The 18,670-nt window shown below is 36.9% G+C and overlaps 2 protein-coding genes across 4 annotated transcripts in view; both read left to right on the top strand.

Moving 5' to 3' along the window:
* The window catches only part of IRAG1 (inositol 1,4,5-triphosphate receptor associated 1), a 45,519-nt gene extending 42,967 nt beyond the window's left edge, over positions 1 to 2,552 (top strand). For 2 of the 3 annotated variants that reach the window (XM_064452711.1, XM_064452709.1), the window contains exon 21: positions 10 to 2,552. In XM_064452711.1, coding sequence (XP_064308781.1) covers positions 10 to 250 — 241 coding nt within the window. In that variant the 3' untranslated portion in view covers positions 251 to 2,552. The remainder of the gene's footprint in view (positions 1 to 9) is intronic. The other variant, XM_064452712.1, reaches the window with a different exon arrangement.
* Positions 2,553 to 5,484: 2,932 nt separating this feature from the next.
* On the top strand, positions 5,485 to 17,110 carry LYVE1 (lymphatic vessel endothelial hyaluronan receptor 1). Its single transcript, XM_009509223.2, has 6 exons — positions 5,485 to 5,792; positions 10,380 to 10,539; positions 10,646 to 10,785; positions 13,314 to 13,610; positions 14,406 to 14,484; positions 16,164 to 17,110. The coding sequence occupies exons 1-6, from the start codon at positions 5,711 to 5,713 to the stop codon at positions 16,348 to 16,350; spliced, it is 945 nt and encodes a 314-aa protein (XP_009507518.1). The 5' UTR covers positions 5,485 to 5,710; the 3' UTR covers positions 16,351 to 17,110.
* Positions 17,111 to 18,670: the final 1,560 nt, after the last annotated feature.

Raw genomic sequence — 18,670 nt, 5'->3', positions numbered from 1 at the left:
ATTTTACAGCAGACTTGAAGTCATCATTAATTATTTACATATACTGTACCCCAAACTGTGTAAACACTGGAATGTGGTATGGCTTGTAGTGGCTGCAATAATCACCTTTGCTGTGGTGTTGGGAATCTACCATTCATACAACTCCTGTGAAGAAAAATCAGAGGGACCTGAAGGGAAGGCCAGCTGTTCTGCTGCCCGTCAATATTCCTGGTGGAACTCAGGATTTCAACATGAGCAACGCACTGAATAATAAAGGAACAACCATGCATTTATGGTACCTGAGCAAGTATGCATATTAGAGTTAAAGGTAGTGCTTAGTCATCCTTATGGTTGTTAAATGTGATCTCTTAGACAAGTGAGTTACTCCACACCATCAGGTTGGGGAATACATTGTGAACGTACCTTGCCAAAATGACAGTCTGATAAATAATCCTGTCTGTTCTCTTATTGTAAATTACTGATACAAATAAAGTAATATTGAATCATAAGGTTGTAGCAGTAATCAGCAACCAGCAAGATATTTAAAAGAATAATTTGCACAGAATGTTGACATCTTTGCTATGATTTTGAAGAAAAATGTAAAACCTGCATTTGAAGTTATTGTTTTACTTCCATTTCCTGAATGTGTTGGTGATTGCTGAAGTACTAATGGCATTTAAGTACTCTGGGGTTTAAGAGTCTAATTCATTTCCATATTCATGATTATCGGGTAGAAATAGAAGCTCTTCTATGGAAGGTTAGAATTATATTATCAGACCAAATGCCTTGCTGATAAAGTAATTTTATAAGAGGAATTATCTGTATGATTATTTAAATGGAATACTAAGTACACGCATAAATGTGTTTTATGATACACTTTAAGAATGGGACCACCTTTTTTTTTTTAAATGGGGTACACAACAAAACCTAAGATGAGGTCTAGGTGGCATAGATGATATAATCAAATAAATCTGGGACCTTCCGATATATCAAAGGGAGATGCTTTGCAATGAATTTTTGTACGCCATTCAGAGTCACTACTGGTTACGGCAAAAAGTAGTTGCTGTCTGAAAGATTAGATGTGTTGGCCAAGCCCAAAATACAGCAGTCTTGGATGTGGGAAGCAATCTTCAATGCTTTATTTAAAAAAAAAATAAATAAAAAATAAATGAATGAATAAAAGTCTTAAAACCTGTGTACACAGATGATCATACTAAGTGGACTCTGCCCTGCTGCTAATACTGGCGGGGAAGGTCTATAAGCAGTTGAGGTTTGTTTTATTTTAAAGTATATATTGTTGAGGGATAGTATGCTTAAGAAAGTTCAAAAAGGATAATGGGAAAGTGCCATTTGGTCTAAAATTGTAATTGGTAAAGAATAAGACAGAAGAAGGTTTCTTGCAAATTACTTGGTATCTGTTTGGTTCAGTTAGAATATCTGACTATGAAGAACTACTGTGACTTTTCACGTACTTTAAGCGTTTGAAGAAACTTGTCAGTTGCTCTTTGAATACTTTATAAAAATCATCATCTTCAACTTAATATTCTTTACAAATAGCATTGATAATTTAATAAGGCAATAAAAATTGAAGGTACATAGTCCTGGAGATTCAGAATCTTCTATGCCAAAAATGATGGCACATGATTATGTGGAAATGTTGGGCTGCACTGAAGAAAAATAATTAACAATGCCTATAATCAAATTAATTTGCACTTATTTACATCTGCATTGATGTGGGTCCAACACTTTAAGTACCTATAAAAAGTTATTGATATCAGTAGGACTCTTGAACTGCTTAATGTTAAGCATGTGCTAAGGTTTTTTTGGTAAGTGGGTGAACAAGGTCTCCATCCTCTCTTGATATTCAGCACACAGGCTTTTAGTGGACTTAGTGCACAAGGGCGTATTTCCATAAGTAGTTGTACTGATTTGAACCGAACTACTTGCATGTTTAAGGCAAGTATAATTTAGCCACAAAGTTATTGTTGTGGGGAATGGACTGAAAGAGGCAAGAGATTTTAATGGGGACAAAAAGATGGAGATAAAGTTTACTTCAAAAAAATTGTTGCTCTTTTTATAACTACTTTGAGCAAACTGTCCACTAAAAATAATGAACCACAATGACTAACAGCACATTAAATATTTTTGCTTATATTTTTCAGTTAGTTAATGAAGACACCTTTTTTAATAGGAAATTATATTGAGCTCAAAAATTATTCTAGATGTAATTTTATCTGTTGGATATTAGTTTGCTTTATCTGGAAGAAAACCCCAACCTCTTCTGTGTTCAAAGATCACATCAGATAACAAGAAATAGACCTAGTATTTATGCTATTAACACTGAAATAGTTTTCTTGAAGTGCAATATTTATTTTTTTCTGCTTTAACAAGACACGTTTATTGTTTTTCCTGCACAGCACAGATGTTTCTAGTAAAAGGAATTTTAAAAGGGCACTATTTTTGTGTATCATATTTAAATTTGTAATATTGTAAGATTTTGCACAAGTGTGCTGGTATTGTACTGTATAGTATCACATACTTGAGTTTTGAAATAAAAGAATGGTTTCAAAGTCCTCAGTGTTGCTACCTCAAAGGTTTGGTTTTTTACATGTGCTCTGCCTGCATATTAATGGCTATGTTCTTATGAAATACATACTGCCTTATCTATACCATGTAACGTAGTGCCATTTTACACATACCAAAGGTCTTATTCTTAGTCTTTCAGTTCTTCAGGAAAATGATGTAGAAGAAGCAAGCAAACTCCTGTTTCAATAGAGAAAGTGTTTGTAAGCAAAGTCACCCCTGTCATACCCTAGAAACAAGATAAGGCAGGAAACTGAAATATCCTGGAGAGTGTTTAACTCCTGCTTCAGATGGAGGCTGCCTGTCACTGAGGAGATTGGACACAGAAAGCCACAAGGGAGATCTGTAACCAAAGGAGGCTGAGTGAAAGGTTAGGATTCTTTATTTGCTTTGTGTTCTTGTAGGCTTGGGAGGTCTGGGAAGCCTGGGCTTTGTGGAGAGCTGAGCCATACCAGCAGGAAGGAGACAATGCTTAATTTCCACAAAGGACAGAAATGTAACTTCTGAATCTCTGATGGTCTGTCTCAGGGAGAAAAACTCTGGGACAGCAACAACCTTGAAAGGAATGACTGTTACCAGGAAAAGACCCTGATATTTTTATCTTCCACATAGTTTTTTTTTAATTTGTTTCCTCTCCTGTTGTTCAGACTTCAAGGTTCCTTTAGAATCGATTGTAGCAGTTAAGTTTGTTCCCCCATGTCAGAAGTTTTCTGTTTAGCAATCCTCATCAGCATTTCAGAATGTGCTGCATGAGGTGCCAGGAATTTTCCTTATAGGTTACTGGAAGTATTTAGGTCAAATGGTAATTAAACATTCATGATAAGGCTACTTTTTTTTGTCCCCAGACAAGTTAAGATCCACAAACAGGTTAAAAATCTTCTATACTGTTACAGTCCAAGTAAGTGACCTTCCACACAGTTTTGGAACAGCTGAAATATAAAAAGGAAGAAACTGACCAAAAAAACCCCCTTATTTCAGTCTCACTTCATCATTCTAAAATTCTTTTCTCCCTCTCCTAATCCATAGTTTGCTCTTACAAAACCATGTGAAGGAGCTGATTTTTTTGTTGATGTTACGAATGTGTTTATCTCATTCTTGCCGCTAAAAATCCTACTAAACATCCATAGCACAGACAGAGTTTGACTAAAGGAATTTTGCCACAGTGAGGATAATAGGCACAAAGTGTTAAATCTTGGAAGGACAATTAACATGCAATTTTAAAATGTCAGAAACCCAGCTTTTTATTTGTCTTCATGGTAGCAAGTACTTAGGAAATGCAAAGTAAGCATGGAAATGTTAAGATTTTGTGTAATGTTCTCAGTGTTTTACAGCCCAGTCTACTAGCCCATGAGAGCTACAGAGCATTAGTTTCTGCTCCTACATTGTAAATGCAAGTGAATCCATTTAGAACTCACTTCAGTGAGAGTAAGTCTGATTAGAGTATTTCAGATTACCATCACTTTGTAGAGTCAGGTAAGTGCAACACAATAAAGGAGTGAATAGAAATTTGAGCAAGAAATTTATCTTAAGATCTGAAGGAGCTTTGTCAACATTCAGTTCCAAACCATGGCCCAAACACAACCCAGTTTTCACTTCCTTATTACTAATGGAAACATCATTCCATTAACACACAGCACTCTGCTCAGGCCTATAGATGCCTGCCTATATTACAGTATACCCATAACCATGTTATATGCTGCTGTAAGAGACTGTACCTGTGCCCAGAAAAAAGTTAATACTATCTTAATATATTAAGTGGAAACTTTCTACAATGCAAACCACAGTTTAAAGAGGTAGCTACTGTTACACTTGTGTTTACAGGACCTGGAAAACAGCCTGGGGATGTAGGACATCTAAAAGTTTACTGAATCACAAACTGAACATGAGGTAACAAAATCATCCTGTTGCAAAAAGAGGCTCATACCATTCTGAACTGTATAAGCAGGTAAAGTAATTTATTAATCAGTACTTGGCATTGGCAAGGCCTCAGCTAGAGACAGTGAGCAAGCTGGGGTTTCTTAGCTGAAAAGTGGGAGCAGAGGCATAACTCTTTAAATACATAAGATTGTTGCAAAACTTAAGGGAATAAACCATTTTCCATGTCCATTTGCAACAGGAAAAGAAGTGATAGGTTTACAATATTGTATAGGTAAGTTTAGACTAGGGAATACCTTTTAACAGTAAAGGACAGTGAAGCCCTGGAATAGAGCGTCTGAGGAAATGTTAGGAATTTGTCACTGGAAGTCTTTAAGATCAGGTTAGACAAACATCTGTCAGGAATAACATAAATACAGCTGATCCTCCTGACAGTAAAGGGAACTAGCTGATCTCTTGAACTCCATTCTGCTTTATGTTTGTTGGAATCTCTGCAAAAAACCTCATTTTTTTGCTAAGACTTCCTGAAGGTTTTCTAAGTTACAGCGATGAGGATCATCTGTGTTTTGAATCAGTCTGTTGCAATCACTATTTGCTGAAACTTCACAAAAGGCAGCAGTGAAGGGACTGGCTCCCACCTCTGTCCCTACAGTCTCACAAGGAATCCCATTTACAGTAGTGTATCTCCAAATCTGTTCAAAACTAGGTATCGTATTATCTCTGTGTTATGGCACCTATTTTTTCATTGGAACTCTAAGGCAAAGGAAGGTAAAAGTACTACATCAAGAAAAATAGGATAGTGGGGAATGGGTGCCCTTCCAATTCCAAAAGAAAAATCCTGCCTGGCATGCTATGATACAATAGAGAATTCATTTTGTTTACCAGATGAATAGATGAGTAATGAGCTGTTAATCAGTAAAACAGGAAAAAATAGCAAAAGAAAACCTTCTTTCAAAGTTTACTGATTTAGCAGTCTGACAGTCTTATCTCCTTTCCTCAGCTGTGTTTTCTGAGTCAGCAGTAGTTAAATTTTCCAGCAAGTCCTACATGAAAGTGTAAAGGGTGATTAGGGATTTCCAGTCAGTGATCTCACCTTTGAGTGAGACAGTCAACACATTTGTTCTGACAATCTTTCTATGAAGCAGTGCAGTGACAGCTGAAGTTGCTTTCAAGAAGTCATCTCAAAGGCAGTCTGACAGTATCCAATACCTTAACTTTTCTTAGCACAGGAGATAAATCACCTTGAATTTCTCAGTTTTTGAAGTTGGTGACAATGGCAACTTATTCTGGAGTTACCTCAGCAATGTTTTTCGTCTGGGTTATGACATTCATGGCTCAAAATTACTTTATAACAGGTATGTAAAGTTCCACTTTTTAAAGTCTCCTAGTTGGACAGTAAAGTACTTGGAAAAAGTAGATAGATTGGCAAACAAAAATGTGGGGAAGGGAGTGTGTGTAACTCTGTTTCTGGTGTAGGAAACCACAGGGGTTTGAGAATACAGTGCAATGAAAACTACTGTAGCATATAGGGCAACTTTGATTGTTAGTCTAACATAATTACTGTCTAAATGCTGTAGCGTTATTGTCTAAATACTTCAGAACTGCTTGTTTTAAAGATTCGCTATTGCATTTAGGATTAAGTTCAGATCTATTGAAATGTTATTTTATTTTGTATTATTTAAAATACCACAGCAAACAGTTTTGTACAATCCTCAGAGAGCAAAACATGCATGAAACAAGTTCTGTGTGTCTGTGATAAAACACTATCTTTAATGCAAAGTGTTTTGCTCTGATCTGGCAATATCCTGACACTGTCTTGATTTGCAACATTGAAGGAAACGTGCGGCAGGGATCTCGCAGTTCATCTCCAGGGCAGTCATGCCTGACTCCAGTTAATATAGTGCAAAAGTTCCTATTTTGTATAAACTATCTGTTTGAAAAAATTAACATATGGAATTGCCAACATCAACTTTATCATATGGTTCTTTGATAACCCGCCTCCCTCAGACATTATTACATGAACCTATTTTTTCAATCAGGGTTTTTTTCTATATGCTAGTGAAATTTGAATGTCATCTTCAAATTCCATTGTCAACTTGACACAATCTATTCTAACTGCAGCAGCTACTAGGATATCTGCAGATACTCAATGTACATTAGATGTTTCCAGATGTGTCACTGTAATTTGCAAGGAGTAAACACTTGTTATACCTATGTAAAAGAATATACACCATTGTGGCAGACAACTGATTTTCTAATCTACTGAAAGGCTTCTGAAGGAAGCCTGAACTGAATGAATTAGTTGCTCAACTCAAGTTCTATTGAAATTCCACAGGATTGGAGTACCTAACAACAGTAGTTTCCTCCAGCAATCTCAACCACTGAATAATTTTCACTGGGGAAATGAAGAGCTTGAGCCTTAAGACTATCCCTACCAGCTGTAATGACCCCCCTAAGTTCCCCTCCAAGCCTCCCTTGGGGTACTCATGCACCCTCTGCTCATTGGTATAAGAGCTCCAGTTAAGCTCAGGGCTGATCTCCAGCTGTTTCTCTGAGCTGTGTTGTAGCATGCCCTGTCTCCTCCGGCAGTGACTTACTGACTGGGCTTCACAGATGGACCCTGGATTTAGGTTGGAGGTAGCCTTGTCTCCACGATGTACTTCAGGCATGTCTTATAGGTAGCACCATCTTCTGCTGTTCCCAAATTGACTTTCTGGATGAACCATGCATCTGACTCATTGTCTTGCTCTCTCTGGGGCTGCCAGTGAAGCCTGCCACTGTCACCACTGTGGTCCTGTTTAGGTGCTGTGGGACTGTGCCCTGGTCAGTGGGGGCACTGTCCTGTCTGTGCTGCAGTCACCCTCAACTCCTGGCTCCTCTTTCCTTGTAGAACAGCCTCATTCTTGCTGCTCCCTGACATCAGCAGCCAAAGGAAACTCTCTCTAATAAATCAGAGTGAAGGCTTGGCACAAGGCACAGAGAAGGTAACAACAGCTTCCCCAAAAAAACAAGAAGAGAACTAATGCTTAATAAAGCCAATACCCGTAGCTTACAAAAACTGAACAATTTTCTTCCTGTCCTATGACAACTTTGTCTTGTTGTGAGATTCTTCTGTCTAGGTCTTCCCACCTTTCTCAGTAAAGCAGATTTTTCACACAAGACCCAACTACTGAGGAGAATGCCCCATTATTAGTAGGTTAATTAATAGAGCAAAGCTGAAAGTACAGCTATGTGCAGCTTGTGGATCAAAAAGGATAACATGCTTCTAAAGGATTACTCTGTCTCCTGTACAAACACAGTCATCTTTAGAAGAGAGTTCAGAGGTGATTTAAGAAGTGATGAAAAGATTTGAAGAGGCTACTGCTCTTTCTGGATTTCTTCCTCACACTGTAAAACCATCTCGAATTTATATTGAAGCTGGTAACTTTTCCAAAACATTTCTTTTACTTCACCATTGTGTTTTAAAAGGCTTAGTGAATTCTAAGGTACAGCTTTGGTCCATGTCCTACAGTCACTTTTCTTATCACTTAAGACTTAATGTTCTGGTACTGAATTTTTATATTATGCCATGTATCTATCATGCAATTCTCATGTAAAAATATTTGTCCTGTAATTAAATGAATAATGACTGTAACAGTTTACAAGTATCTAGGCAACTCTAAGATTTCAGGAAATTTCATTGTCAGCTGCTCAGCTTTATTTGAAATTTGTAAAGTTGTCCATTGAGAAACTTTCATTCTCAACAATACTCTTTTTATAAGTTGTATTAGCTGAAATCTAGAGATAGGAAAATAATTGGCTAAGTAAGCAATAAGAGAGTGAAGTCTGAGCATAAAAAGTAGCAGGGGGAGAAAGGAATTAGGCATAAACCCTAAACGAGGAGTGGGGTCTTGAAAACTAAGAACAATTGTGGGATATGCCTCAGCAGCTGAGATAGGGTGTTAGTCAGGAAACCAGAAATTATTCTCAAGACAACTGGGAGGGTTGCCTGCTAGCAAAAGGGAATCAAGAAAACTTAACACTGGAACACCTAGAATAGAATAGACTACTTCAACTGGAAGGCACCTACAGCAGTCATTTAGCCCAACTGCCTGACCAGTTCAGGGCTGACCAAATTAAAGCATGTTGTTAAGGACATTGTCCAAATGCCTCTTAAACACTGAAAGGCTTGGGCATTGACCACCTCTCTAGAAAGCCTGTTCCACTGTTTGACCTCTGACACAGAAGTGCTTTGGCCAAAATGAAGACATAAAAGAGGACATTCATGAAGACAGGCTGGCCGAAAGGAAGAAATCTGGCAGTATGAATCATCTTCACGCTGGGACTACTTGGATCAACTTGAAGTACTTGATACCTACACACACATCTTCACTGAGCAACAAGGCTTCTCTGCATCCTCACGCAATATGTTTAGGCTTGTCTTTTGTTCAAGTCAGGGCTGGATGCAGCCATGATTCGGCTATGGGGACTGCTCGAGTGTTCAGTGGCTCACCTGCCATGTGACTGGGTCTACACCATACCAGGAAGTGTTAATGGGAGGCCACAGCCTCCATTGCTGCTGAAATAAATCCATCTAATTCAGTGATTGCTCTACCAAACATTTAGTCCTTACATTTAGTTGTAAGGATAGCAGAGATGCATCTTCTACCAGAAGCCATTTCCAACCCCACTACACCCAGCGAGAGCAGCAGTGAAAAGCCTGCTTTTCTTTTAGCTTTCCACACAAGCTTAGTCATTTTTTTATCCCCTTCTCATCATGGGAGTGGCTTGGCTGCTAGTTCCGTCTTTTCATTCATAAAATTCAATTTAACCTCTGCTGCTAAGAAATCACATGTGGATCTGCAGGCATGACTTCATCCTGCCTTGAGAGTTTGTGGATTGCCTGTATTCTGATGCATAGATTTTATGAAGTATTCATTAGTGTACATACCTGGTGAGGACACAGTCCAAAAAGCATATTGAGCAAGGAAGTAACACCTGTGGCTGTTGGTTATCTGAAATGTTGAAATGTTTCATTTAATATGGCAATTACTCTATGTAATTCAAAAAGAAAAAAATCTTTTTTTGAGAACATGCTTTTGGTGAAATAGGGAGGCAAAAGAATACTATCCTTTCTCCCTGTCTGTGCCAAATCCCGAATTCTGTCCTATGTCCTTAACATAGGCTTCAAAAGTAAAGCAGGTGTAATCAGACCTAAGCTATGCATTTCCTGGTGCAGGTGTCATGAATAGTGTGCCAACTGTGGCTATCTAAAAAAGCTGGATGAACTGCCTGTGCAGTAGGAATGGGGAAAAGTGTCATAAATTGCCTGGCCTATCCCCTCTTTTCCTGCTGCCTGCCAAGCACCCAGTAAATTGAACAGTTGAGAGTGGTTGGAAGTCTCATACCAAACTAGAAAAAAAAAAAAAGAGTTTAGGAGGAATAAGGAACATAAGGAATTATAAAATCTTTAGAGACATATTTTCTTACTGGTATATTAATTCCATGAAAATTTACGTATAATATCTTTGACAGAACTCATATTGGTAAGAGTGGTATACTGACAGAATCAGTGCCTCAGTGCAACTGTGAGTTTTATCATTTTAATTTTAAAAAAAGGGGGAAAAAATCCCTGTCTGATTACTCTTCCCATTTTGCGTGAATAAGTATGACAAATAGGAGTGTCTTTAGTAAGAAACTGACTCCAGGTAATGACTCAAATTCCAACTGTATATGCATTTAGTCTAATAACAGCCAAACCTCTTGAAATTCTAGGCTATTGTGTTAAGAAAATATGTTCCGTTTTTAAAGTTTGTCCTTTTTGCTAGAAATTAGTTTTATACTTCCTCAAGCCAGAAACTTTTAACAACGTTCCATTCCATTGAACATGATCTTAAATTCTTCATGAGGAATAAATGTTAATATTTAAATACTAACCTTGAATATTTATGTCTAAATTACAGGTTCCATTCTTTCACCTTGCAGGATCACAGGCATAGGAATTTATCTTGAGGAGAAAGTGAATTTCTCAGAAGCACATAATGCATGTAATCAACTGAATCTACAATTGGCAAGTAAAGAACAAGTTGAAACAGCTTTGAAACATGGCTTTGAAACATGCAGGTAGATAACATCAGTTATTGTCTCGTTACCTTTAGTGAACTCCTTTACACACTTCTGAGGCTGGTGATAAATCTAATATTAAAAGGACTGATGATTTTTATTGTAGCTATGGATGGGTGGAAGAGGGATTTGTTGTCATTCCTCGGATAACATCCAACAACAAATGTGGTAAGGGCAACACTGGACTAGTGCTGTGGCATGCTGAAACCTTTAAAACATTTAAGGTTTACTGCTTCAATTCCTCAGGTATGTAAGCATGACAACTACATTTTTTGTGGTTTGGTTTGGGTATTATTTTTTTTAGTATCTGCATGAAAAAATTGTGACATGTCAGCAAGTTCTTATAATGTGTTGGCCCTTTCCCCGCCCAGTCTTAAATGTTGTCAAGCTGTACTTAGCTCTGTAGGGGAAAAAAGCTTCCAAGAAATCCAAAAGATCAATTCAGTTAATCGAATTAATAATTTGGTGCTGCCATGAAAGCTCATGAAGAAGAGTTGCTTTTACCATTCTGTAATGTCAACACATTGCTCTTAATATGCTTGGATTATTTAGGCACATTAATTTGAAAGACAGTGAATTCAGTCTTTGACCAGGGTGTCTGTGGTGGTGAGTGTTTTCTTGTAAGAAGACCAAGAGAGAGTTACTTCAGGAAAAGTTGAATGTTTTACAAAAGGAAATGTATCTATTAAACTAAATTAAAATATAAGCTTAAACAGCTTAGAGACCATAAAATTAACTAGATTCCCAACCTACTATCAGTAAAATCAAACACCTTCCTTTAATGTGCATCATACTATGTGTAAAAAGACCTGTCCTTCCTCTCATTCTTGACTGTCTATTCTCAGATGGACGATACAACAATGGAACCTGGGCCTTGATATAAGTTAAATCTCAGCACAACAGATCAGTATTGTTTCTTAATGACTTCTGTAGTATTAACTAAAAATAAGTATTTAACTAGAGGCATTGTGTTCCTGCTAGTGTCACGTATCTATGGTTATATAACAACTATCGGAACAATTAGACCATACACAGGATCAATAAATTATTTCTCATCAGTCCCTAGACCTTGCTAATGAGTTTTAGATAGCAAAACCAAGAGATTATGTACAAAATCCTGAAATTTTTCAGGAAAGATGTGTGAACAGGGTTGGAAAGAAGAGGAGAAAGATGCATATGCAAGATATGCCCATGAAAAGATATAAAGACCTAAGACCATGTCTGGTGACTGTGAACATTGGAGCTTACGAAGAGACTGAAGATAAAGCTGTTAGGAAGAAGGCCATGCCTTCACCAGTGGGACTCTGTTGATGATCCTGGGCCATTTTAGTGAAGGAGGGTAGGTAATATAAGTAGTCGGTGTACAAAGTATCTGACTGGTGATAAGAAAGGACCATTAAAAATTGACTTATCACCTAACCTATAAAGTTAAAAATTACATGATTGGGCTAACTTATTTTCTCTCTACAGTCCATAGCTTTTATTAATGAATGCGTGGCTGAATTAGTACTTGGGCAACACGCTCTAAAAGAAGCTGCTTCTATTGGTACAGTTATTTCTTCTGTTCCTACACAACATGGTGTTTTAGTGCATTAAATATGTGTCATTCTGCATCAGAAATGTTCAGTAGGTTGGGTAATGTTAAGGAGGTAGCAAGTAATTCATAATTACCTGCTTTATTTAGCTTTAATTTAAAAAATTATACTGTTACAGTATGTGAAGAAAGTTAAGTTTGCCGAATGGTTAGAATATAATTTAGAGTCATGCGTATTTAACATCGGGATGATACTGCATTTCTTTATCTTAATTGCCAAATTGTTGCCTGTTGTAGGCATTTCTTACCCAAAATATCTAGCAGAAGCTCATTCTGTCAATTTTCTTCATGCCAAAGAAATGCCAAAATCACTTGAAAACTGTGGCGGAAGAAGTAAAAAGGCCCTGCCATTTAGCTTTTTATTCTGCGAATGTAACTGCGTCATCAGACTTCCCATGGGGATTCATTTGGAGAACAGTACATACGTCGTTTCCCTGTTATTTATGTTGTAATCTATTTGTTACTTTAGTGAAATTTTTATAGCTTTACAGGATATAGAACTTCACTAGAAAATAAGAATTTTCAAATTTTCACACTGAGCCTGATTCAAAACTCAGCTTTTCTATTTACATACAAAAGTCCACTTGCATCCACATTTTAATATAGGCAACATTCACATCATTTAAATTACTTGATTTCTGAGTGTGCCTGAAGTTTGTTTCTTTCTAGCCCCCATTAGAATTATGTCACTTTTTTATCTCACACTGGTGCCTGGTTTACCTGAAAGTTTTATGGGCTACTTTTGTTTCCTGGAAATCGAAGTAGTGTTCCAAGCATCAACACTGCATGCATATGTTTTGCACATATACATAATATTATAGAAATATTTTTGAATCTTGGATCTGCAGGTAAGTCTCCTGCTCTACAGGAGTTAATATTGGTTTTTATATGCATTATTATTCTAAGTACTTTTCAGGAGGAATCTAGTCATTGGTATGTAATTATGAGCACCACACTTGCTCAAAAAAGTGTTTATGTAAGTAATGATAAAAGGTGTGTAATCTAGGTTGTAGCCACATGTTTGAAATAGGCATGCTTGATTTGGGTAAGGCTTCTGTGAATAAACAAATGATAATTTCCAGAAGAGAACAACTGAGGAATAATTTCCATAAATGTGTGTACAGTAAGCACAAAACTGACATTCAACAGAACTTTTATGTATTTCCTTTCCCTGCTGCAGATGTTCAGATTAATTCGTGTAAACCAGATCCAACTACAACAATGCTACCTTCTTCAAGCACACCAACGGACTTAACTGCATATTCAGGCTCTGATTCGACTGAGAACATCACAGCAGTGCCCAATGTGACCGAGTCAGAACAATCCCTGAAAAATATAAAATTTCGTGTAATATGTGTAACTGAAACTATATTACCAACAGAGGCGACTACAAAAACACCAGAGGAATACTCACCAACTGACTCTCCTAACTATATTTCCCATTCTGCCTTTAAGAATGATGCCATTGTCTTTGGAGGTAAAGGCAATATATGGCAGCTATTTAATCAGAAGAGCTAGTTACTTACATGTTAGTAGTAAAACTGATTACTGCTATTTTTTGTTTGCTACTCCAGCATCCATTTTGATACAACTGAACCTGGAGGCAGAATAGGAGTGTTATGGTTTTGCAAAAGCAAAGCTTATAAGGCAGAGGATTTTTAAATAATTTCTAAGTAGATGTAAGATCTTATTTTATACTTTTTTATAATATTTTAATATTAAATGGTGGAAGTTCATTCCGGTTAGCATGATCTGGGGTAAATAAATTTCTGAGAAAGTCTTAGCAAACACCATGTGTTCAGAGTAATGGAAAACTCAGCAGGCTCTGAAAAAAACAAAAGAAGCCAAAAATGTTTTAAGGAGAATTGTTGTTCTCCAAACACAGAGGTGTTCTCGAGACATGAGGTGTGAATAAGTAATCCTAATATACGGCAACTGAGAAATAGGCGAAATATGAGGAAAAGCATTCTAACTGTAAGGATAGTTAATCACAAAACTGTGTTCTCTGGGCAGGTTGTAAAAACCCTCCAATCAGCAGATTAGACAAAATCTATCAGGGATTGCCTAGATACCTGTTTCAGTCTCTGTTGAAAAAATGAGCAGGAGTAACTAACCATTTGACATTCCTAATGCCTCTATTCTTGAGTTGATGTGTATGTACCTCTTATACTAGGCTGTTTTTAGAAGAATCTGGATTTATGCTCATAAGCCTTTAGAAAGTCAGAATTCAGTACATATAAAAACTCTATGCTTACCTCACGTTTATCTCTAGGTATCCCCACTGCACTTCTTGTACTGGCTGTCATCTTCTTCATTATTTCAGTTGTTCTAGCAGTCTGCTACGTCAAAAAGTAAGTTTTTTTTCTCTTAGACTGAGTTAACTCCTAGAGTATAACCAGTGAATATTTTAAATATATAGCTAAGGAGCAGAAAAGTAATGATAATCACATAACAGTGTTGCACAAAGAACAAAATCTTAAACACTGTTGTTATGCAGATAAAGTTTGTTGTTGCTGTTGCCATTCCCCGCTTTAGAAAAGGAACCAAAGACAAATATTGCTTATTTTTGATTAGGCAACCATGCCTAGTGTGAAATATTTCCAAGTGTGCCAAAATAGCAACACTGAAGTGTGCATCTGTTTGTATATAAGCCTCTTTATGCAGTTTTATCCTTGTTTCTTTCTATGTCAGACTAAAGGTAAAAGTTATTATTCTTGGACTATGATGTGTTCAGAAAAAAAATCATTGAGCTCATTTGTCATGTGTAAAGATCTTCAGCACAGTGCATCATTAAATCATATCAAAAAGTTGTGCACATTTTTCACACTGTAGCCCAGATAGCTTTATTGTTATGTATGTCACAAATGCAGGTTTGTGGATATGGCCAACTACATCAAATTGTCACAAATACAACCTTGTGTATCCTGCTGACTGCACCAGATTATTGGGAATATGATTTGTTACACAGCTTTAGTTAGCAATGTAAGATTTATTAATATTAATATTAATATTTTTAGATAGATCACAGTATTAGGCTGTATAATTCTTAAGAGCATCAGCCAATTTAAAATTTTTTACAATCAACACAGCGACTTAGCTAAAGATTCATGGTAAGGTTCACTCTATTACTTACATAAAAGTGCACAAAGCAAAATTGAAGTATACTCGAGTTCGAATGATTCAGAGGGATTGTGGATGCAGGGGATAAGGAGGAGGTTCAGAACAGACCCCCTTGCTTTTAAACTTATTGCAGAGAGAAGTCTAGGTGCAGCTAGGTCCAATCTTAGTCTCAGATTTGGTCAACAGTTAATGTGAATAGGGATAATATAGTCAAATTGCACACTCACACCCCAAGGTTAACCTGTGAATAAAATTTCCCTTTTCATGAGTTTCATAAATGACTTACTTTTGTGTGCTGACATTCATCAGTGCACGGCTAGCAAAACCTCACAAAATCAGGCCTTTGAGTCCTCACGAAATCATCAACAGATGATCCTTCAATCCTTGCGAAATCTACCCTGAGAGGTGTCCCAGCCCAGGGGGAGATACAGGTTCACACAGCCTGCTGTGTTCCTGGAGAGCTCAAAGGGTCTTCCTCTTGGATTGCTATTTATAGGATCAAGATGATTGGCTTTGGTCAATATTTTACATTCTGGCCACAATTCTGGTACACAAGTCAGGGAGCAGATGGCCCAGGTGTGAACAGAGATTGCCTGGTGCCCAAGTTGTTATGACCAAGATAACAACACAATAGGGCTCATTGTGGGATCTCAGAGCGGCCCGGGGGGCTGCACCACCACATGTACCACAAACCCTGAATATACATTGACTGTTTACAAAAAAACCCAAAAAAACCAAAAAAGCACACTGAAAAAGCACAATGATGTAGCATGCCACTATGCTCTGTGAGATTTTTGCTTGAGTATGGCAAAGAAAGTTAATTCTAGATATTTTTCACTTTATTTCTTGAGTGATGCTACTAAACTCTGTCAGTGTTTCTGTTTTACTATCGTTTTTTTCCTATTTAAAGGTACAAAAAAAACTTCCCATTTTCAAAAAAGAATCAGCAAAAAGAAATGGTTGAAACTACTGCTCTCAAAGAGGCTAAGTCAAATGACAAAACACCTGAGAAGGAAACAAAGAATAATGGAAAAACAGCAGAAGAGTCTAAAACCAAGCCTGAGGCCACCGTAAAATGTCTCGAAGCAGAAGTTTGAGGGGAAGAATATACACTTCTTGATAGGAATATAAAACAAAGCACACAGAACTTAGCAATGCTTTTAAACATGGGTGATTGTAAACACTTATGAATGAATGTTTTCTCTATTGTTTTTTTAATAATGACATCTTTAGCTATAAATGCCCTTGCAGAAGAACATGGTATCTTACTTACTTGAAATGAATAAAGAATCCATATTACAGCTCATTTTTCATCTTTAATAAAAAAGTAATTAGGAATATGCTATTAACAACACGCAATGTGTTAACTGTTTGCACGGAATTCAGACCAATATATAATGAAAAGCGGTTTTTTATCTGACTTAAAGTCTAAAATAAAATTATTATACTGTAGTTCCTCCTCATGTACATTAGCTTATTTCCATTAAGTAGTTGCATGATGTTTTAAAAAGTCTGTTTACAAACAGAAGAAACAAGTCTGTTTACAAGTGAGTAAAAAATTAAAAGATCAACCCACTGTCATTCACATACCCAAGGAAGGGTACAAAGATGCTGATGTTTATATATATACAGCAATGAACAACTTTCTTAGACATCTTCATCATATCATAATTTACTGTTTTATTTATTAAAACCTGTATCATTCTTCTGCATCAGATATTTGACAGGGGAAAGAAGAAAAAAAACCCTTGAACTCAAGAGTTATATTTAAGATCTTATGTTTATATTTAAGTGTGGATCTCATGTGGTATGGGACTTTTACAGTAATTCATAAAAAAAAATAAAGTATGGTAGATATGTTTGTCTAGACAATTTATTCTCATGAAAACTCTCACAGTAAAAAGAGCTCATATAATTTTAATGTTACAGAAATAATTAGTTGTTGTAAAAGAACACTAGCAATTTATCAAATATTTTCCTGAATAAATGATTTGGATAACTTATTTTTATATGTGAAGGGGGTTATTATGGCAAAGAAAGTTTCTTTTTAGATCAAGCAACTTGAAAAACATAGTCTTAAATGAAATAGCTATAGTACTGCTGTGTTTTCTACAATGTAGGATACTAGGTTATGAACGTTCATATGCTTTGAACAACCTGATCTAGTGAAAGATGTCCCTGCCTGTGGCAGGGGGGTTGATAAGATGATCTTCAAACGTCCCTTCCAACCCAAACCATTCTATGATTCTATGATATTTTTGATTCACAGAAATTTAAAAATTGCACAGTGGTTATATATTCCACTAGACAGTGAGTTATAGTGTACTGCTAATAGTATACTTAGAGGTTGCCTGTGTTGCTGTTTGTCTGTTCGTTTTCTTTTTTTTCTTTCGATATCCCAGACATGTTTCATGGCTCCAAGAGTCTGGACTGTGTTGATACGCAGTCCACCACTGCCATTAAATCTATACTACTGCAGAAAGACTGTGGTTCAGCACAGCTCTAAAACCCACTAATTTCAGATGTCCGTCAACAGAATTTCAGCAGAAAAATGTGCAACAGAGGAAAGCACTAGATACAGCCTTCCCACTCAGTTAAGTAATTCCTCTTTTTGCAAAATACTGCGGCAATGTCATTCCTCTCTCCCTGCCACCTGATGGAGGGCACTCTCTGCCGTGTAAGCAGTGACAGCAGGCAGCAGAAACAAGGCCATGAGGAAAGGCCACAGCCAACACTTCTCATGATGGTGTCAGAACTGCAATTGGGCTTAAGGATGCAGGCAACACTAGTGGATGCCAGGTGATTTTGGACTTTTTTGTGACATATTACAATTTGCCTTCTGCCTCTCTTTTCCATGTTTTAGAGGTTAGAAATTAGCTGTTTCTCTATTCTTTTCCCTACTTCCATTTCTCTTACTCTTCTACTAGTATCACCTCTATTCCACAGGTATCAAGTTCCTCTTCTCTCAGATTGTCTCATTCACACCTAAAGAGATTCAGAAAACTGTTCTCCAGTTCCACTCAGGCTGGAATTTTGTTGCTTGTGTTTTAGGTCTAAATAAGGGCTGTTTTTCCCCTGAAGTGTTTACTTTCTAAAAAACCTATACTAGTTGATATAGTAAGAGACTGCCTTAATCTATAAATGTCTTGTTTTATCATGTACCTTAAAAACTTAGATAGCTTTCATCCTGGCCTTCACACTGACACCTGGCCAAGGCACACAGTTTGATCTGCCCCTCCTTTCCATTACACAATTTACGTCAACACCACAAGGCTGAAAGGAACCCCGTTCTGTATGTAATAAAAGCTAGCTCTAAGTACTGATCAATAAGTATATTGCCTGTATATAATGAGTACTACTCACTCACATTTGATTTACAAAGTACAAAACGTCCTTGCTCATTGTTTAATAGAATTG

Source organism: Phalacrocorax carbo, chromosome 5, assembly GCF_963921805.1.
Source record: "Phalacrocorax carbo chromosome 5, bPhaCar2.1, whole genome shotgun sequence".
In the NCBI taxonomy this organism is placed as follows: Eukaryota; Metazoa; Chordata; class Aves; order Suliformes; family Phalacrocoracidae; genus Phalacrocorax; species Phalacrocorax carbo.
The sequence above is the reverse complement of the archived record's forward strand: the minus strand, read 5'-3'. Positions and strand labels throughout refer to the sequence as shown.

Bases quoted from the DNA above. Each gene is read 5' to 3' on its own strand.
- LYVE1 (XM_009509223.2), top strand. From the start codon at position 5,711: ATGGCAACTTATTCTGGAGTTACCTCAGCAATGTTTTTCGTCTGGGTT. The intron at 10,786-13,313 runs GTATGTAAGCAT...TCCCTGCTGCAG, and splicing joins TTACTGCTTCAATTCCTCAG to ATGTTCAGATTAATTCGTGT. The intron at 13,611-14,405 runs GTAAAGGCAATA...GTTTATCTCTAG, and splicing joins TGATGCCATTGTCTTTGGAG to GTATCCCCACTGCACTTCTT.